Genomic DNA, 22,166 nt, shown 5'->3' with positions numbered 1-22,166 from the left:
AATACACTTCCTCGATAAAGAAAAGCTCTGTGTCTTGGCTTTGGCTTCACCAATTGGCTTGGATCATATTAACATCTCCATGAAAATCACAATGAGTGACTACTTCCCTCTGAGAGTGCTTGGGACCTGGAAACAGTCCCAAATTCTATTCCCAAACCCACAGGAAAAATCCAGCCCGAGGAGTTTGAAATGGCTCCATCAGAGTCTAGCAAGTCCAGAATAAACTGTCTATGTTTGGCATCACACCAGTTGTGAAGAAGTATTTTGGGGGGGGAAGGTGGGGACTAGGCTCTGGTCTCTTTCTTGCTCAAATTTCAAAATCAGGGGCAGGGAAATTAAATCAGGCTGCTGGTTCACTAAAGTCCACTACTGCATTCAGCCGAAGAGTAGTTATGTCCCCCATGGTGTGCAGAGTGAAGCCGATGAGAATGCTCACAATTCTACAAGGGCTTGGCTGTACCTGTCTTGTTAAACATCAGGGCCGCTTTACACTTGTTTTATTTTTAACCTTAGCACTGCAAGTACTTCTAGAAAGGCAAAACCCCTATCACAACTATTTTCGAGAGTAAACTAGCATACCATATTCCGAATGATATTCTAGAATGCTTAATGAACCACTCAGCAATACATTTTGTCAGTATAACTGCACATTGAGGGAGATGATGGAACACAGTCCTGATCTTGGCTGTGTGGCTGTCACCACTGTAATCTGATCGCCCCAGTGACAGGCTGGAACGCTGGACTGACACAGATCTAGAACAGATCACCTGTCCATCACAGTCAGGCAGAAGCAAGTGTGGGAGACAGGGGACCAGGAAAATTTAACACAGAACATTGAGATGTGCGTCAAGCTTCTCGTTCCCAATAATAAAAACAGAAAATGCTGGAAAAACTCAGCAGGTCTGGCAGCATCTGTGAAGAGAGAATCAGCAGTTAATGTTTCGAGTCCGTATGACTCTTCTTCAGACTCTTCTTCTCGCTCCCAATGGTTAGTGAAGGAAGTTACTTTTACGTCTTTATACCTCCATACCGTCCTGGCTCGGAGCTGTATCGCCATTCCTTCACTGTCACTGGGCCAAGATCCTGGAACCCCCTAACTAACAGCACCGTGGGTGAACCACCATCACCAGACGGACTGCATCAGTTCAAGGCGGCGACTCACCACCACCTTCTCAGAAGCAATTAGGGATGGGCAATAAATGCTGACGTTGCCAACAATGCCCACATCCCACGAATGAATGGAAAAAAAAAATGATCTAAACCTTATAAAGACTTAATGCCAAATTCTCCCCGTGGCCCGAGTTAGCTGATTTCAGCCAGACGAGCAGTAGTGATGCAACACTGAGTTTCTAGAACAGGGAACAGAAAATTCGGAACCAGTGAATGACCTTTGCTGGAGACATTGGGGGGCAGTACAATCAGGCTTGGCTGTGGTGCCCCCCACAGTCAAATACCCCAAAGACATTTACTGTATGACAAAAGTAAAGCCCCCCCCAAAAGAGATTTTATTAGTTGTGTATTGCCTCAAACAAAGTGGGATTTGTTCAGACTGTGAAATACTGTTAGGAAGCTCCTTTCGTGGCCCAGTGACTTTAGCCAGTGAATAACAGTACCATACAGGCTAAAAAGATCTCTCTCAGTCTTGTGCTGAATAAGTTGGGACACCCGTTAGCTTGCAATAATTGTAAGTGAGGCAGACTGCGGCCAGAGGGGAGGTCAGCCAGAGTTCTTGGTTGCTACCTAGAGACCTCCTAGTAGAAGTGCACATACTGACTGACAGGATAGGGTTCAGCTGCACTGCCCCTTGCAGTTAGAAACAGCTCAACTGTCAAGGCTCACACAAATAATGACGACTTGGTCAAATGTCTTATGCTTGGCAATGTCCAATACTGGCAAAATCAACACCACGTCATTTGGTAATACAGAACTCAAGTGTTGCTGAAACAAAGAGACAAGTTGAAGCTTTTCGTCTTGCACTCATCAGGATACTTCACATTCCCCTAATATTGGTATTCTTACCAAGTGTCCTGATGAGTACAAGAGGAAAAGCTTCGACATGTCTCTTTTTCAGGACTCAACACCCTTGGAGCAACGGGGGGGGGGGAAATATTGGAAAGAAAATCTATTATATATTCACGTGAAAATTACAGAAAGGGGCTGTCAAATCTATTATATATCCACATGAAAAGGGGCTGTCAGCAAGGGTTGTCCTAGGACCAAATACCTGGCATTTAACAGATTAACTAGTTGTCTATCTTATTTACTGTTGCTGAGAGCACAATATTTGCTGCACTTGCCTATGTCAAATACAATGCCTGCACTTGGCTGCGAAGTGCTTTCAGGCATCTCGAGGACATGAACGGTGCTACTGAAATGAAAGATTTTTTTTTTTTCCTTTTCTCACCTGGCCGTAGTGGGTAGCCTTCCCGCTTGTCCACAGTCGAACCCTGAGGGATGCTGTAGAACTCAGGAAGGCCGCCGTACTGCTTCCAAACCTGGTAATAGTTGTGGAATGTTTTCATGGCGTTATTAATGTCGCCAATCAGGGTCTACGGTGGAAGAAATAAAAGAGTGCATCAGCCCAGGCTTAAAAGGCAACAAGGTCTGGTTTAAGATAGAAGAGTTTTTAAAACAAGTCTTCATTTCTTTTGTAGTGATAAGGTCCATCGTAAAGAGCAGAGAAGGGTTTCTCAAAGCAAAAAATTGCCACTGGGACTAACAAGCTGGTTCCTATTGATGGATCAATCCTGTGTGCCCTCCCTTCAGCCAATAATTTCTCTCTCCAGAAGCACAGCTGGAATTGTTCTCCTGACAACAACCTGCATTTATATAGTGCCTATAATGTAGTAACATTACAACATTCACAAGAGCGATTATCGGCAAAATATTGATATCGAGCTACATGAGAAAATTAAAAATCATGCGCAGTCTGGATAGAGCAGATTGGGAGAAACTGTCCCCATTGGTGAAAGGATCGCAAACAAGGGGGCACAGGTTTAAGGTGATTGGCAAAAGAAGCAACGAAGACTTGAGGAAAAAAGTTCTCCCGCAGCGAGTGGTTAGGATCTGGAAAGCACTGCCTGAGAGTGTGGTGGAGGCAGATTCAATCGTGGCTTTCTCTTCAATCTGAAGGGAAAAAGATTGCAGTGCCACGGGGTAAAGGTGAGGGTGTAGCACGAGGTGAACTGCTCTTGTAGACAGCCAGCACAGATACGGCAGGCCGAATAGCCGCCTTCTGTGCTGTAACCATTCTACAATTCTATGCTAAGGCAGGTGACCACAAAAAACTTGGTCAAACAGGTAGGTTTAAGGAGCGTCTTAAAGGGAGGCTGAGGGAAGTGGAGAGGTTTAGGCAGGGAATTCCAGAGCAGAGGAGGCATTGGGGCGATTTAATAGGGGTGCTCTAAATTATGAAGGGCTTTGACATAGTAAATAAGGAGAAACTGTTCCACCAGCGGGTGGGTCAGTAACCAGGGAACATTTAAAATGGAGATTAGGAGAATTTTTTCCTCTCAAAGGGTCGTTTAGTCTGTGGAATTCTCTTCCCCCAGAAAGCAGTGGAGGCTGGATCATTGAACTTGCTCAAGGCAGGGTTAGAAGGTTTTTGACAGACAAGGGAGTCAAGCGTTATTGGGGGGGGGGGGGTGCAGACGGGAAAGTGGAATTGAGACCACAACCAGATTAGCCACTGCTGAATGCCCTACTCTTGCTCCTAAGTCCCATGCTTCTATAGACTGATAATGATTGGGCCACAGGAGGTGTGAGGGAGGGGGATGAACCAAGGGCTAACATTTCTATTTTTAAACACAGCAAAAGTTGCCATGATCTGGGATGCACTGCCAGAAAGGATGGTGGAAGCAGAATGAATAGTAAAAAGGAAATTTAGACATATATACCTGAAAAAGTAAAAAAAGCAGCGATTTGGGGAAAGACCAAGGGAATGGAACGAATTAGAAAAGAGCTGGGTCAGGTACAATGGGCTGAATGGCCTCCTCCTGCTGTTGGATTCTATGATCTAATTGAGCTCCTTGGCTCTTGAAACTGCTTACATTGTCATTTCCAGGTAACAAGGTCAAAAGCCAGGATTATACCACAATAAACTGGCCAGGCAACTTTGCATAGTGCAACACCCTTTTTGAAACGGTTTGAACATAAGAACATAAAAGTGGATCAAACCTGTGCAACCCCTCATTCAATACGATCAGAGGCCGTGCCGGGTTTCAGATCTTGCTAGATTTCGGGTCGGGCAGTTCAGGTCAAACTGGGTCGGTTGGGGTCAAGGGTCGCTCAGAGTGCAGGAACAGACCGGCGTGCAAGTGGTGAAGGGGACGCCACACGCCACACCGCGCTAATGGAACAGCTAGCCAAATTGTCCAGGTAGGCTTTCATTCAATCAAAATTGATGCATGGCGCATTCTAAAGATGTCTGGTTTTTGGACAGCAAGATTTTTAAACAATTCATTTATGGGATGTGGGGCGTTGCTGGCTGGGCCAGCATTTATTGCCCATCCCTAATTGCCCTTGAGAAGGTGGTGGTGAGCTACCTTCTTAAACCACTGCAGTCCATGTGGCATAGGTACACCCACAGTGCTGTTAGGAAGGGAGTTCCAAGATTTTGACCCAGCGACAGTGAAGGAACGGCGATATATTTCCAAGTCAAGGTGGTGAGTGGCTTGGAGGGGAACTTCCAGGTGGTGGTGTTCCCATGTGTCTGCTGCCCTTGTCCTTCCAGATGGTAGTGGTCAAGGATTTGAAAGGTGCCGCCTAAGGAGCCTTGGTGAGTTTCTGCAGTGCATCTTGTAGATGGTACACACTGCTGCTACTGTGCATTGGTGGTGGAGGGAGTGAACGTTTGTGGATGTGGTGCCAATCAAGCAGGTTGCTTTGTCCTGGATGTGTCAAGCTTTTTGAGTGTTGTTGGAGCTGCACTCATCCAGGCAAGTGGAAAGTATCCCACCACACTCCTGACTTGTGCCTTGACATCTTTAGAACGTGCCAAGCATCAATTTTGATTGAATGAAAGCTTACCTGGACAATTTGGCTAGCTGTTCCATTAGCGCAGTGTGGCGTCTGACTAGTTAAACCCTTCGCCACTTGCACGCCGGTCTGTTCCCACACTCCGAGCGACCCTTGATCCCAACCAACCCAGTTTGACCTGAACTGCCCGACCCGAAATCAAATTGGACAGGCTTTGGGGAGTCTGGAGGTGAGTTACTCGCCGCAGGATTCCTAGCCTCTGAACTGTTCTTGTAGCCACAGTATTTATATGGCTATTCAGCTCCGTATCTGGGTAACCCCCAAGATGTTGATTTGAGATACTGCACTGTAGTGCCCTGTCCATGTTGTATTCCATTCCTGTCCTTCAAACAAAGCCCTTTGAAAAACTGACAGGAACACGGGAATTGCTCAATGAAAAAAGACCCAAGTCCACCTAGTTTTTTTGCCTTCAAAATCCCCGTAGTTGCACGTTATAATGATAACAAAGTGAAGTAATTGTTCTGTTGAAGGGTCATGAGGACTTGAAACGTCAACTCTTTTCTTCTCCGCCGATGCTGCCAGACCTGCTGAGTTTTTCCAGGTAATTCTGTTTTTGTTTTGGATTTCCAGCATCCGCAGTTTTTTGTTTTTATTTAAGTAATCGTAAGCTTAGCTTATAAATAAAAGTATATGTTTTTATAGCACAATGTGTTATAGAACCAACAACCCGAACCACAGTTATGGCATGGGTTCTATCCCAGTGCGCAGGGTTTCTGATCTTAGCTGCATTGTTATGAGGGAGTGCCAAACAGCTGTAAAAACTCCACAAAAGGTGGGGTCATGTTCCCAGACTATTACAGGCATGGGAAGATACAGGAAAGTGATTAACTCCCAGAAAACAGAAAACTAATCAGATGTCAGCCGTGTCTCAGTGGGTGGCACTCTCACACCTGAATTAGAAGATCGTGGGTTCAACGCCCCGCCTCCCCCCAACCAGGGACTTCAGCATAAATATCTAATCTAAGTACTGAGGGAAGGCTGAACTATCAGAGATGCCATCTCTCAGCAGAGACAATAAACTGAGGCCGCGCCTATCTTCTCATGTTGATGTAAAAGATCCCTTGGCACTATTTCAAAGCAGAGCAGTTGTCCCCATTTTCCTGGCCAGTATTAATCCCTTAATCGACATTGCCAAAAAACAGATTATCTGGTCGCTATAATACTGATGTTTGTGGGAGCTGGCTGTGTATAAATTGATTGCTGCCTTTCCTACATTTCTTTTTTTATTTATTCATTCAAGGGATGTGGGCCTCACTGGCTGGGCTAGCATTTATTGCCCATCCCTAATTTCCCTTGAGAAGGCGGTGATGAGCCGCCGCCTTGAATCGCTGCAGTCCGTATGGTGTAGGTACACCCACAGTGCTGTTAGGGAGGGAGTTCCAGGATTTTGACTCTGCAACAGTGAAAGATTGATGATATATTTCCAAGTCAGGGTGGTGAGTGACTCGGACGGGAACTTGCAGGTGGTGGTGCTCCCACTTCAACACTGACTATGCTTCAAAAGCACCTGGTTTGCTGTAAAGCACTTTGGGATATCCTGAGGTCATGAAAGGCGCTATATAAATGCAAGTCTTTCTTTTATCAGAGCTGAGTCCAACCTCTGCCACGTATTTTCCATTAGGAGTGCTTTATCAAGAACCCTCATCATTCTGAGCACCTCTGTTAAATCGCCCTTTCTCTGCCTGAAAGAGCACAATCCCAGCTTCCCTCTTTCCACCATAGCCTTGTTCTCACTGGGTTATGGATTGGACTAGGGGCATAGGAACAATCTATCATCGAGTTTCTCTTCAAAAGGAACTTTGCAATAACAACGGGTCCAATTTGCCAAGCCACTGCAACCCAAGCCTTAACTGGTGGACGTGCCCTTTTGGAGTGAAATTTTAGCCAAATTTAAAGTTTGTAAGAAAGAAACATCACAAGAGAAGAGACAAAAGAGACAAAACCCAAGAGGGCTGAGCTCAGCACAACAGCCCAGCAATTCTGACCTGTAGTCCTGGCCAGAAAGCGTCGAGAGACTGGAAGACAGGCATGGAGATGGTGCCTTTGTACATCTGAACCCACACATACCAGTCTTCAAACTTTGTGTAATTCTTAATTACTTTATCATAATCTACGGGAACAAAAAAGAAATAAATTATAGGAAGGAACTAAATTGAGATTAATTTTTCAACAGGGATAAATACTTAAAACGCCGAACTATTCGATTACTGTGACAGCTGGTACTCTCTGCGATGAATAAGAGTCACTCTCGGTTAGTCCTTGTGTTGGTAGATTAGAGTCTAGCCCAGAATGTTCTGTGTCCTACCAGAGTGACATAATCACTGTCTCAATGTTCTGGTTATTAAGGCAAGGAAAATTTCCAAAGTACACGTTGTACAAGTGTCCACTTCTCAAAAGGGGTTTAATTTCTCCTGTCAGTGCACTGCTTTATACAGAACGTAAGCTATTTTAAATCAGGGTCTTGACCTGTTTCATTTCACAAGTTAACCCGATGATATCAAAGGGTATTAAACTTGAGTGTGTGTTACTCGCAGGGAAGTCATTTACACACTTAGCAGAGCAACACTGCAACCAGAATTTCCTGAAAAGTTGCACCATAACTACAGTGCAAGAGCAGCAATAGGCCGATTTATCTCCCCAAAGGAAATGCACGTTTAATCAATTGACACCGAAAGATCAAAAGGCATGAATTTCCTCCATCACTTGCATCACATACCAGACAGTTGCTCTGAAACCCTCTGCTGCCCATTTAGACAGCTCCACCCCAAGGTCAGCTCATGCAAATTTCCTGGAATTCCTACAAAGAACAAGCTAGCATAGATCCACGCCTACAGGTTTAGGCAGTGTGGCCTGAGGGCACCCAGCACTTTTAACTTCTTTTCTTCACACATTATGTCTTAAAACTTTTCTTACGTTAAACTGACAGCACTATTCTTAACCACAGTGCTGCCTCAGTGTAGCTGAGATTTTTTCATACCCTGCTCTCTCTCCATATATTCAGGACTATGCAGCTAAAATGGCCTTCACAATGGAAACACTCCTGCCACACATAACAAATGGAAGAGAGAGCAGCAGCAGAGACAAGAGGCTGAGAAGGTGGTAGAAAACAGCATCGCCCCCACTACTCCTATTGGCGGTAGTGCATCTGCACTTGCTTGCACCGGTGCAAGTGAGATTAGCAGGAAATTGTGATGCAAGTTTCCCATTGGCCAGGTCCGTGCAGAAACCAGCATAAATTTCAACGCATTTTCTGTAGATCCGCAATCCAGGAAATTCTGGCCCATTGTTTTAATCTAGAGTTAAATCCTTTAAACCACATTCCGTCTTCTTAACAAAACTAATTCAAACAGTCGCCTTTATGATCCGAGTCCCCTTCTCCCTGCTTCTTGCAGAAGGATATAACTCAATAATCCAAGTGACCAAGTCAGATAAGCGCAAATAAAATAAAAAGGAAAGCACTACCTATTGCCTGATCAAGCATTATTAGGTCAGATACAATTACTCTGTATAGGTTAGTTATCGAGAAAGCTCCCTCTTACTCTGCCTCACCATGAGACAGGTATACACTTGTCCATACCTTATTAATTACATTGTTAAGGTTTAATGTCAATTATGTTGTTAAACAGGTGATGGCTATTGGAACACCTAATAATGGTGATAGCTGGGACACTGGTGTGTGAGTAGTGTTGACTCTGAACTAAGTCAATAAACTCTCTCCAGTAAAGAAAGCCGCTGTGTATTAGTTTCAACTTCACCAACCGGCATGGGTCATGTAAACATACACAAGGCGGATATTTTATGCCCCTCACACCACCATACATCGAAAGCTGCAGAGGAAATCACACAACACAGAAGCTGAGTTAATTACAGCACAATTCTCACCAAGGAAGGAAGACATCAGCCCTTCATCCTGTAATAGGATGGCTCCTTTCACCAGATATTCAAAGTAAGAGTCGATCCCTGCCCCAATCCCAGCATCCTGTGCCACCCACTTTGACGTTAGGACATCGATGTGGTTTCCAACCTATGCAAAAGATGTGTTGAGGTGGGAAAAAGGCAAAACAGAAAAGATTTAGCTAAAACATTTCCTGATTCTATAGTTACTGAAACAAATAAAGTGGATTTGGGTTTAGTAATGAGATTCTTTTTTATTCATTTGTTGCATGTGGGCGTCACTGGCTAGGCCAGCTTTATCGTCCATCCCTAATTGCCCTCGAGAAGGTGGTGGTGAGGCACCTTCTTGAACCGCTGCAGTCTATGCGGTGTAGGTACACCCGCAGTGTTGCTATGAGGGGACTTCCAGGGTTTTGAGCCAGCGACAGTGAAGGAACGGTGATATATTTCCAAGTCAGGATGGTGTGTGGCTTGCAGTGGAACTAGTGGTATTCCATGTGCCTGTTATACACTCCTGTCTACCTACCCAGAGAAGAATCTTTTTTTGTTTTAAAGGGGAAGTGTGTCATTATTTTTGGACTTCGTTAGAGAGGCACTGCACTGGAAACCTCAGGGCATCCGGGTGACTATAATAATAAAAACAAAAAAACTGCGGATGCTGGAAATCCAAAACAAAAACAGAAATACCTGGAAAAACTCAGCAGGTCTGGCAGCATCGGCGGAGAAGAGCAAAGTTGACATTTCGAGTCCTCATGACCCTTTAACAGGTCCACATGACCCTGTTGAAGGGTCATGAGGACTCGAAACGTCAACTTTGCTCTTCTCCGCCGATGCTGCCAGACCTGCTGAGTTCATCCGGGTGACTATGACCGTCCTTGTAGGGTCACAAAGTTTTGACGGTCAACTCTTCTACAGCTCCACATTTTGTCACAATGGCTGACCAAAGATAAGAAGCATTCCCATTACATATAACTCCAGATCTGGCTCCTTCAGAACCATGGGAAAGCCAGCTTGTGGAAAGGAACTGATCAACAACAACTTGTATTGATTTGGCACCTTTAACACAGTAAAACATCCCCAGGCCCTTCACATGAACTATATTGCTGTTCCTTTACTGTCACTTGGTCAAAATCCTCCCTAACAGCACTGAGGGTGTACCTACACCACATGGACTGCAGCGGTTCAAGGACGTGGCTCACCGCCACCTTCTGAAGGGCAATTAGGAATTGGCAATAAATGCGGGCCTTAACAGCGATGCCCACATCCCATCAAATAATAAGGAGTGTCATCAAACAAAATTTGACATCGAGCTTCTTAAGGAGGTGTTAGGACAAGTAGTCAAAGACGTAGGCTTGAAAGAGCACCTTTACGGAGGATCAAGAGGTGGCGATGTCTGGTGCAAAATTTCAGAGCTCAGGGGTGAATGTCTTGGTAAATGACATTGAGTACAGGGGCAAGTGACAGTAAAGGTATGACTTGTGAAACAGCAGCAATGGATCACTAATTAACTGTAAAAAATAAAATAAAATTGACTCTTTCCTAGGTAGTGCCAACTACAAGCAGCCAAATCTCACTAATGACAAATCCAACCTTGCAGTTGATAACCAAGTTCTCTTGATGACCAAAGTTCAACAATGCGTATTTTCTGTGAGACATGCAATTCATTTCCAACTGGTATTTAAAATTAGCAGTGCACAGTGGAACAGGAACAAAATAGTTGTGCAAGGGTCACAATCTGCTCTATGGGAAATGCATGTGTATTGTATTCGGGACTGAGCGACTGCTGCCGGTGGACTGGATTTCTTCTACATTCGACTAACAAATCTCTTAGCTCAGCGTCGTCTGAACGTGGTACATGGGAATCAACCCTTTGGAGGCAACAACCACGAGAGGAAAAATAGAAATTTGCATTGAACTCAGTAAAAAAAGTCCCAAGGCGCTTCACAGGAGTGTTATCAAGCAAAATGTAACACCAAACCCCCCTAAGGAGATATCAGGGCAGATGATTGAGGAGGTAGGTTTTAAGGAGTGCCTTAAAGGAAGAGATGGGGAGGTGGTGGCATAGCAGGTAATATCACTGGACTAGTAATCCAGAGGCCCAGGCTAATGGGTTCAAATCCCACCACGGGATTTCTGTTCAGTTCATAAAATTGGAATATAAAGCTAGTCTCAGTAATGGTGATCATGAAACAATCACCGATTGTCAAAAATACCCATCTGGATCACTTATGTCCTTTAGCCATCCTTACCTGGTCTGGCCCTGCATGTGACTCCAGACCACAGACCTCCAGGACTCTTAGGGATGGTTGACATCTTAGGGATGGGCAACAAATGCTGGCCTCGCTAGCGACGCCCACATCCCCATGAAAGAATAAAAAGAAAGAGGTGGAGAGGTTTAGGGAGGGTTGGCACATGGTCACCAGTGGTGGGTGATTAAAATTGGGGATGCACAAGAGGTCAGAATTAGAGTGCAGAGATCTCAGAGGGCTGTTGAATGAAGATCTGATAATTCAGACCAGCTGCTGGAGCTGGTTTTGGTGTCTCAATGCCTGGGTGAAACATCAGCTGCTCACAGAGATGTGACATTGACATTGATGTCAAGCAAAAAGCATCTGACCTAATAGGGGAAACAAAAACTCCTCATGACTACATGTCAATGATCAGAGAGAGAGGAGGTGGGGGGGGAAAGGCGGGTGAAACCTTATAAGAAGAAATACTCACAAGCCCAATATCCGATCGGCTGTTCCATAGTGCGTCCAGTGCTTTCCTCGCCACTTCCTCAAACACAGGGTCACCTGTCAGACGGCTGAGAGTAGAAAATTCCAGAATGAAGGTGCCAATACCAGCAGTGCAAGTGACTGGGGTCTCACTGGGATTAACTCCGTTCATGAGGTTCACTGTTCCATAAGGCATTCCTGTCGGAGTCTGGAAAGCTTGGAATAAAACACATGTATTTTTTCACCACACCCTGAGCTTTGGCACTTGGTGAAGGTGTATCAACAAAACCAAGCTAAACCCTGAACTATAATGCTACAGCTACTGAGGGCTGCGTTACGAGCCCTGGCTTCAAAGGCCTGCCTTCCGCTGCTGAGGCCCTAACCTCTGGAATTCCCTCCCTAAATCTCTCTACCTCCCTCTCCTCCTTTCACAAGCTCCTTAAAACCTACCCCTTAATCAAATTCTCTTGTCCCAAGATCTCCTTGTCAACGTCGGTTGCTGTCAAATTTTGTTTGATAACCCGCCTGAGAAGTGTCTCGGGATGTTTCAGTGCATTAAAAGGTGCTATATAAATGCAAGTTGGTGCTCTTGAAAAGGCTGGAGAATCTTGGGCTTTGCAGCCTGAGCAGGAGGCCTCCAATAAAACATCTTATAAAGGGAATGGAAATGGTAAACTCAGGATATTGTTATAAACTAAATTCCAAGAGTGGGTCGGGAGACACAGGCTCAGTAAAAGGTAAATTTAACACTGATAACAGGAAGCTTTTCTTCACAAAGAGCGACCGACACAAGGAAGGGACGCTCCGATCAAATAGTAAGGGTGAAAAGCAGGAAACAATGAGTTGCTGCATTGGAAGAAGTGTAGGGTATTCCTGGATTGATGAATTAAGATGGGCCTTCCTTGCCCATAAATATCTCAAGATGGTATCTCCCTTCGGTTTCTTTTCCTACACTGCAGTCTGCAGACTGACTCAGGAGGTGAGGCATTGACAGTTTAAGAAAGAGGCCAGATTAAAGAATGAATCAGGTTCGTCGGTGTGTACAACTTTCATCACAGCTCCCAATGATTGGCTTCAAGGCAAACCTGTCCAAATGCTGGCATGGTACATTGTATTCGAGCATCAGCCTCCAGTGCCACAGGATATGCCATGGGCTTTTTACCGAGGCACTGCCAAGCAGAATGGAAAACAATATTTGAAGTAGCTGAGACAGACATTGCAGAGGCCTGGTGACGGATAGCCTGCGCACCCACATAACCAGGTAGGGATGGAGCTTAAGAGGCGGGACAAACAATTCGTAAGATTTGAAAACAAAATTCTCTGGATGTGGACATTGCTAGTAGGGCTGGTATTTAGTGCCAATCCCGACTTGCCCTTGCAAAGGTGAAGCCTTCTTCATGAACTGCTACAGTACCCATATGGTGAAGGTGCTCCCACAGTGCTGTTGGGTAGAGAATTACAAGGCTTTTGACCCAGTGACGGTGAAGGAACGGTGATATATGTACAAGACGGGATTATGTGTGGCTTGGAGGGGAGCTTGGAAATAATGCTATTCACAATTAGTGGCTCACCTCCTGATCCCTCAAAGCCTTCTCATCCACTACATGGCTCAAGTCAGGCATGATAAATTGCCTGGGTGCAGCTGCGATAACATTCAAAAAGCTTGAGATCTTCCAATATGGGGTATTTTGCTTGATTGGCACACCTCCCCCCACTAGACTCTATATCCACTCACTCCACCACCCTGTGGCACACTGTGGCTGTGGTATAGGCTATATATAGAATCGCAGAAGTGACTCGCCAAGATTATTTTGACAGCATCTCCCTCCCCTGCAACTGCCAGCATTGAGAAAAACAAGAGCAGCAATGTTGCGAGAACACCAAGTTCCCATCAAAGTCACACATCGCTCCTTCAACATTGCAGGTCAATATTTTGGGATTCTCTGCCCAACATCACTGTGGGAATGTCACCAACACAAGGATGGAGAAGGTCCAAGGATCCTGATCACCAACGCCTGAGGGTTGAGAAGTTCTCTCTGGTGTCCTGGCCAATGTTTATCCCTAAATAAATATCAATAAAAGCAGATTATCTGGTCATTCTGACGTTGCTGTTTGTGGGAGCTTGCTTGGTGCAAGCTGGCTGCCACCTCGCCTACATCACAACGATTGACTACGCAGAATCATAGAATGGTTACAGTACAGGTGGCCATTCGGCCCGTCACGTCCTCTCCGGCTCCCTGCAAAAGCAAGTTCACTAATCGCACTCCCAGCCCTTTCCCCAAAGCTCTGCAGATATTTCCCCAGCAGGTGCTTATCCAATTCCCCTGCGAAGTGACTGAATCTGCCTCCTACACTCTCAGGCAGAGCACTCCAGACCCTAACCACCCGCTGCATTAGAAACTTTCTCCTCATATTGCCATCGATTCTTTTGCCGTCCGCTCTATAGTCGACGTCCTCTGCGTGTCCACCCTTCCAGCGACAGGAATGATCTACTCTGTCCAGACTCCTCGTGATTCGGAATACCTCATCTCTTCTAAAAGAACTTCACTGGCTCTGAAGTGTTTTGGGACATCCTGAGGTTGTGAAGGGCGCCATATTAATGCAGAGTGGGCAATAAATAGGGCCTTGGCAACGTTACCCGCATCCCGCCAGGGAATCATGTTTTCCCTCCAGCGTACGTAAATATTTAACCTTTTTTTTGGTGGGTGGATAAATGACGGGCTCAAGTTTTTAATGTTTAACATAAAGAAATAATGTACCTCAGCTCAAAGTGAAATACTCTGTCAGCCACAAGGTGGCTCAAAGAGCCCTTCAAGCTTTTATTTCACCTTCTGTTTTTGCTGAGCCCATTGAGGCTACAAGAGCTGTTGCACATCCGTTTGGTATTCCATAAACGGCTGACTTGTTTCATGTATTTTTTTCACATTTGCGTCTGATTACCATCCTATGATGGGGGTCTTGTGGCGCAGTGCGTGGTGTCCCTGCTTCTGAGCCAGAAGCTCCGGGCTCGAGTCCCGCTCCAGGCCTTCATGGCCAAGGAAGGCTTGTTCATAACGTGGCCAAACAGATTGTGCTTCCACCTGTAAACCTTTCCAACACACGCCAATGGCAGGCGGTAAAGAGTGGGGGAAGATTCCTGGTCGGCCGCCTGGTGGAGCTTCTACCATCACCATCCATAGCTCCAGGCCACAACACGCATGTAAAAGTGTATGTTGTAACAGCAACTTAGACTCGGAGTGAACTGTAACGCACCCACAACTGTCCTGTGAATATGATACATCAACTGACAAACTGCAACTCAACAGAATTTAAGGTTCCCGACTCCAGGTTTTAGAAAACTCTTTTCAGTGGGAAAATGGTCAGTTAAATTTGCAAACAGATGGGATTCCGGTTTGGTTCCCCCCTCCCCTCCATTCCTGCCGACTCACTAGCTGGACTCATGTTGCGGAAGGTACGAGGGGTCTGCCTGTACCTGGGGGCGGGAGGGGGGGGGGGGGTGGGGGGGGGGGGCGCCAGGATTTGTACCCAGCAAAATTCATCACTTCCAAAAGCAATGGAAAACTCAAAAGTCTATTTCAGTCTTACTCCAAATTGCGGTGTTCTGGATCTGACTCCATTATATTCATTCTTGTTTTGAAGTTGACAAGGGGTGAAAGGCCCTTACAGCTCAATAGTTATGGCAATAGGAACTCACCCAGACTCCTTAAACTGCACCTTCCAAACCCACGACTGCTACCATCTAGAAGGACAAGGGCAGCAGATACATGGGAACACCACCACCTGGAAGTTCCCCTCCAAGCCACACACCATCCTGACTTGGAAATATATCGCCGTTCCTTCACTGTCGCTGGGTCAAAACCCTGGAACTCCCCCCCCCTAACGGCACTGTGGGTGTACCTACACCACATGGACTGCAGCGGTTTAAGAAGGCAGCTCACCACCACTTTCTCAAGGACAACTAGGGATGGGCATGAATGGAAAAAAATAGAAAAAATTGTGGCACTGAAGGAGGCCATTTGGCCCATTTTGTCCCTGCCAACTGAAAAAGAGCCATCCAGCCTAATCCCATTTCCCAACTCTTGGTCTGCAGCTCTTTGGGTTACGGCACTTCAAGTGTATTTCCAAATGCTTTATAAATATGATGAGTTTTCCTGCCTCTAACAGCCTTTCAGGCAGTGAGTTCCAGGCCTGAAAAATTTACTCAACTCCCCTCTAATCTTGCTAGCAATTACTTCAAATCCACGCCCCCAATTACTAATCTCTCTGCTAAGGGAAATAGGTCCTTCCTATCCAAATTCTCCAGGCCCCTCATAATTCATACACCTCAATGAAATCTCCTCCTCAACCTCTACTGTTCCAAAGAAAACAATCCCAGCCTATCCAAACTTCCCTCATAGCTAAAATTCTCCATTCTTGGCAACAAGCTCATAAATCCCCTCTGTGCCCATCAAGTGTGACCACATCCTTCCCGTAATTCGGTGACCAGAGGTGTACACAGTCCTCTGGCTGCACTCTAACTAGTGTTTTATACAATTCTAGTACAACCTTCCTGCTCTTATACGCTATACCACCATCAAGTGAAGTGTAGCACGTGTTTGAAACACCGAGCAATAGTTTGCAAATGTAATTATGTTTCAGAATGACGGTAATATTCACAGAGAAAAGAAAGATGGTGGATGGTTGGTGTGCCAGTATAGGGGTAGCAAGTAGGGCCCTCACCTGGTAGCAGCCTGCGAGCAGCTTCCTCCGCCAACCTGAGCAAAGGTCCAGAGCAGGGCCATCCTGGCTCCACCTTGATTCCGCCCTCTTTAGAGAGTAAGTGAGCAGACAATAAGCCTCCCACCACTATGGAAAGGAACAAACACACAAACAAAAAAGCATTAAAACATGCAGGCAGGTAGAAAAAGTGGATAGAGAGAGAGAAAGTTTCCTCTTTGGGGAACAGAATAACGAGAGGCCTTAAAATAGTCACCAAGAAATCCAATAGGGAATTCAGAAGAAACTTCTTTACCCAAGGAACAGTAAGAAGGTGGAACTCGCTCTCACCGGGAATGGTTGCAGCGAATAGTGTAGATGCATTTAAGGGGAAGCTAGACAAGTATGTGAGGGAGAAGGGAATAGAGGATTACGATGGTAGATTTAGATGGGGAAAGATGGGAGGAAGCTTGAGTGAAGCATAAACACCAGCATTGACTGGTTGGGCTGAATGGCCTGTTTGTGTGCCACGTATCCTATATAATCCTATGCAGATAAAAAAAATTCAAGAAAAAACACTTGATAGTAATTGGCAAACTGAAAATTTTATTCAAGTCCCCTTCAGAGAGACAATCTGTGTAAAAGAAACAAATATTTTTAGATCCAAACCAAAGCAGCATTTTCCTGATCTTCAGTGACTCAGTGCTATATGCCAGTATATTTACCCTTTCAGACACTGGAGGGGTTTTGCTGTGGACTCCGTTGCTACTGCAGCCAGGGAGAGCCAGTGTTGCTGTCAGGAGGGGCTGTCAGTCTTTCAACACTGCGCAGTGCAATGGTGTTACACAATCTGGTGGAACACAAGTGCACATCTCTATTCCTGCCGTTCACTAAATGGTGAATTCCTAACCTTGCACCTGCTTTCAGGAGCAAGTCCGATGCCAACTGTTTTCCTGAAGAGGAACAAAATCAGAAGGTGTCCCCCAGTGCCACACACTTGCGCCCACTGGCAGCCAGTCACACATCAGAACAAGCCACAAGCAATGGTCGCCTACCTGCTATGTTATCATAAGTATGGTGCAGCAGTTCTCAAAGTGGGGGCGCAGACCCTGGGGATCAGCAGAGACTTTCTTGGAGGAGGGGGGGGGGGTGTTAATGCGGCAGGACTGATGAAGTGGGCTTGGGGCAAGCCGGGAAACAGGAGCAGAGTGGGACAAAAATCACACCAAGGGCAGACAGACTTTTCAGAAGTAGGCACAACAATCTCACTGATACCTGTAAACAAATGTGTTTTCTTTAAAAAAAAAGACTTGCATTTATATAGCGCCATTTATGACCACCGGGACATCCCAAAGTACTTTACGGCCAATGAAGCACTTTTAAAGTGTAGTCACTGGTGTAATGCAGGAAAGGGGCAGTCATGTTGCACACAGCAAGCTCCCACAAACAGCAACGTGATAATGATCAGATCATCTGTTTTTGAGGTGTTGATCGAGACACTAGCAATACCTCCTCTACTCTTCTTTGAAATAGAGCCACTGGACATTTTACATTCATTTGAGAGGGCGGAAAGGGCCTCAGCTTATGTATCATCCAAAAGACAGTGCCTCCAATGGCACTGGAGTGTCAGCCTTGACTTTTGTACTCAAGGCCTGGAGTGGGACTTGAACCCACAACCTTCTGACTCAGAGGCGAGAGTGCAACTCACTGAGCTTCAGTTTGCATCCAAAGCAATATTAAAGCACTCTATACATGCAGCACTTTCATATCGTATAATATTATAATTTAGAAGGAGGTGCTGTCTATGATTATTAATCCATTTGAAAAGGGGTCCTTCAACCAAAAAGGTTTGAGAATCTTAGTTTAGTGATGGAGTGGGAGATGCATGAAAATGGGAAAGCAAAACATTTGGGGAGACTTTAAATAAATGGACATAGGACAACAGCTACAAAGATGGTGTCGCTGCTCATGCTCACGTAAGACAATAATCTTGCCATATGGTGGCTCCTTTGCAACTGCTGTTATATTGAATAACACGTGGGCAAGTAAGATTTTGTCCACAAGAGACACCAGACTCAGATGTCACAACAGATGGGGCCAGTAACCTACGTAACAAGGCCACATAGAAAATAAACTCAACGACCTTTCTTTCAGACTCATCAGGACATAAAGGTAAGAAGCCACGTGTTTAAGTTGTTGAAGGCCAAATTTAAGACTGACACCTGTTAGCTTTTCTTTACACAGAGGGAGATAAGCAGCTGGAAAGGGTTGTCAAGTTGGGTGATTCCATGTTGGATTTACTTAAATATGGTTAGACCCTGTCATGAAATAACGGTTGGAGAGATGAGATTTTTCTTTAAAATGGGCCAAAGCTTCAATGTAAGCAGAAACGTTTAAATTAAGATAGAATAGAGATAGGATTGGGAAAATATGGGCTTTAAGAGGAGGTGGTCGGAAGGAAATGAGAAGGGGCTATAGGTTTCAGCCCTCTCACCTCTGGGCAAGAAGTTTGTGGGTTCAAGCCCCGCACCAGAGACCTGAGCACAAAATCCAGCACTGTACTGAGGGAGTGCTATACTGTCATTGGTGCCCTTTTGGAAGAGATGCTATGCTAAGGCCACATGTGCCCTCTCAGGTCAGCATAAAACATTCCAGGACACTATTTGAAGAACAACAAGGAACTTATCTGTGATGGCCTGACCAACATCACTGATAAAAACGGATGATCTGGTCATTACCTTCATTGATGTTTTTAGGATCTTGCTGTGCACAAATTGGCTCCCATGTTCCCTACACTGCAATAGCAACTTCACTTCAGAAGTGCTTAATTGGCTGTGAAGTGGTTTGGGAGGCCATCAAAAGTGCAAGTTATTTCTGTAGTTTGTAAAGGTTTCAAAGAATGTCTTGCAAGCTTACCTCGAATGTTGGTCTCGAACACAGATGCATTGACGTCAATGTCAAAGTTCACTCCATCCTGAAGAACGTGAAAAACTCTCTGAAACTCGGTCACATTACCCAGCACCTGAATGCAGAAGAGATTGGAACAACACTTGAGAACCTGCACATTCATAACCCCAGCCACCCCCTCCCTCCCCACTACTGCAGCGAGCCAACGGAGAAGACATGTATATTAATAATGGCTGCTTGAGCAGGGTCCAGGAGGGGGACTAGTACTGTGAAGCTGTATAATGTTAACCACTTCAAGGGTGTGGGAAATAAAGCTGCAGGTTCAACCTGCCCCATGGGTTCATTTCAGAGGCCCCAATATTACTGGCGTTTGCTCACATAACATATTCATTCCCTACACCATTTTCTTTCCCTATACCTCATTGGAACTGGATTAAGATGCCTTAAAGACTCATTTAATACAGGCTCCTTTCAGCCAGCAGAGAGAGAGGCAACATTGGCCTCATCATTTTGGCCTAGTTTGCAGCTCATTGATTAAAGGAGCAATATGCCACCTAGTCCCTCACTCGTGACAGTTTTCTATTTTGTCCGTCAGCTGAGAAGGACAACATATCAACATTCCCACCCCCACACCCCTGACCTGAAAAATTAGATTCCTACAAGGAAACGAATCTTTCTAATGCCTCCAAGACACATCATTCCCAGCAAAACCATGGCAGCAAGAAACACATGATGGCCATCAACCATTGGCTCGTGTGAAGCAGTCTGTTTGTCCATTTGGACTCCCGGGGGGAGGGGGGCTATCTTTAATTTTTCAGAGACATTCAGACCTCAGCCAACCACGGGTCTCCCACCCAAGCACACTCACTGGAACGGGCTGGACTCTGTTTCTGAGGTGTGAATAGAAGATCACTAGAAACTGAGCTCATTTAACCTGGGACCCTTAAAGTTTGGCTGGATTTGGTTTGAGGTGACAATGTTAGAAACGCAGGTCCCTTTAAGCGTAAACCAGGACAAGCTTCAGAGTGAATTGACAGCAGATGATGCTCATTGAAGCCTGTACTTAAGAACTGGGTTTTCCCCAAGGAGGGGCTTTGTTTTACTTCTGGACAGGGAAAGGATCCAAATGGGAAGAGTGGAAACTGATATTAGTACCGAACTACAGTTTAACAATAAAACAGTTGTGATTCACAGAATGTCTTCGGCTGCCTAATTCGGTAAATGGAGATCCACCTGTTAGACATCGGGTCTTTAAAGTGAAGAGATAGGAATCTAACCCCACAGTACCACCCATTGTGTTAGTTTTACTACATTTCTGTCAATTTAAAAAAAAAAATCAATATCTATTCCATTAAAGGAAAAAATAAACTTAATTATTTTATGGAAAATATTCTCCAATGTCACTCTTGAAAAAGAGGGTACCACGTGCCTCATTCGGGGATGTATTCATTTTTAAAATATGCCTTGGCTTGTAAACACCCACTCCTTCCCCAAGCCATTGTAGATTTGAGCCCAATTACTGGAAAAAACAACAGGAGTAGCAAGAATTTTCCTTGACTCAGACTGCAGGAGATCAGTGTCCAGGTCAAATCCAAGGTCCCATTCCATTCAACAGGTTTTTTTTCCTTTTTAATTCCTTCATGGGATGTGGGCATTGCTGGTAAGGTGAGCATTTGTTGCCCATTCCTAACTGTCCTTGAGAAGGTGGTGGTGAGCTGCCTTCTTGAATCACTGCGGTCCATCTGATGTAGGAACACCCAGAACACTGTTGGGACGGGAGTTCCAGGATTTTGATCCAAAGACAGTGAAGGAACAGCAGTACCATTCCAAGTCAGGATGGGCGGGGCTTAAAGGGGGAATCGCAGATCGTAGCGTTCCTATGCATCTGCTGCCCATGTTCTGCTAGGTGGTACAGATCATAGGTTTGGAAGGTGCTGTCAAAGGAGCCTTGTTACATTGCATATTTGTAGATGGCACACATTGCTGTGTGCCAATGGTGCAGGCAACAACTGTTCAAGGTGTTGGATGGGGTGCCAATCCAGCAGGCTGTTTTGGGCTGGATGGTGTTGAGTTTGCGCTCATCCAGGCAAGTGGGCAGTATCCTTTCAAACTTTTTACGACCAGGTTAGGAGGGATGAACAGACTTTTCCAGTTATGAACTCTTTGTCCCACTCCTGGTATTAACAGAGTTTGAATTTAAAAAGGAGGCAATAATGCCAATTCAATATATATACTTAACTGTGTGTAGCTCGGTGTAAGAAATAAGCTTGCCAGGTTCCTTATGTTAGTTTTATTGATAAAACTCATTCAGGCAAAGATGCAGAATTATTAACAAAAGTTTAATATGTCCAATTACCCACTAATGCAAAAACAACACATGCGCAACCCCAAGCATGCAAAAAATAAAACTCTTCAGAGTATCAGATTTTAAAACTTGGCCAAGTAAAAATTAAAGTCAGGAAAAAATATTCACTGGTTGTCTGGATGCTTGTTTACAGCTGAAGGGTCACTATCCACAGGAACTGCTGGTACTTGGGTATCTCACTGGAGCAGCCATGGCTGTTTGATTTGCTTTTCTCTTGAATACAGTGGTGTGGATTCGGAATCCTCCAATAAGAACTCTTGGTTTGCAGCAATGAGGTCTTCTGGTGGGTTTTCAAATCACATACAGCTCAGCTTTGATGCGAGAGGTTTCAAAGAAAGGGAGAGGGGGTAAGGCTGTTGGCCCTTCTATCCCTGTGGCCGTCAATCTCTGACTATTAATTCAAATCCTGTATATTTTACACCCAAGAGCTGGGTCACGTGACCTCTCTCTGGTTCCAATCTGGGCTTATCTTAGCCACTGTCTCAGAAAGAACTGTAGACTCTGTCTCACCACAGAGTTACATGAGTCCTTCACAAATGCAACACAGCAGC

The 22,166-nt window shown here is 45.2% G+C and overlaps 1 protein-coding gene across 1 annotated transcript in view; it reads right to left on the bottom strand.

Annotated features, from left to right (window-relative positions):
• edem2 (ER degradation enhancer, mannosidase alpha-like 2) overlaps window positions 1-22,166 on the bottom strand; it is a 45,829-nt gene that overhangs the window by 5,745 nt on the left and 17,918 nt on the right. Inside the window, exons 4-9 of the mRNA XM_078554934.1 lie at window positions 19,260-19,365; window positions 16,368-16,493; window positions 11,653-11,864; window positions 8,920-9,061; window positions 7,023-7,147; window positions 2,405-2,549 (exon numbers count right to left, since the gene is read on the bottom strand). Coding sequence (XP_078411060.1) covers window positions 2,405-2,549; window positions 7,023-7,147; window positions 8,920-9,061; window positions 11,653-11,864; window positions 16,368-16,493; window positions 19,260-19,365 — 856 coding nt within the window. The remainder of the gene's footprint in view (window positions 1-2,404; window positions 2,550-7,022; window positions 7,148-8,919; window positions 9,062-11,652; window positions 11,865-16,367; window positions 16,494-19,259; window positions 19,366-22,166) is intronic.

This window comes from Cetorhinus maximus, chromosome 13, assembly GCF_964194155.1.
Source record: "Cetorhinus maximus chromosome 13, sCetMax3.hap1.1, whole genome shotgun sequence".
Taxonomy (NCBI): domain Eukaryota; kingdom Metazoa; phylum Chordata; class Chondrichthyes; order Lamniformes; family Cetorhinidae; genus Cetorhinus; species Cetorhinus maximus.
Note: the sequence above shows the minus strand (reverse complement) of the source record. Positions and strands in the feature narration are given on the sequence as shown.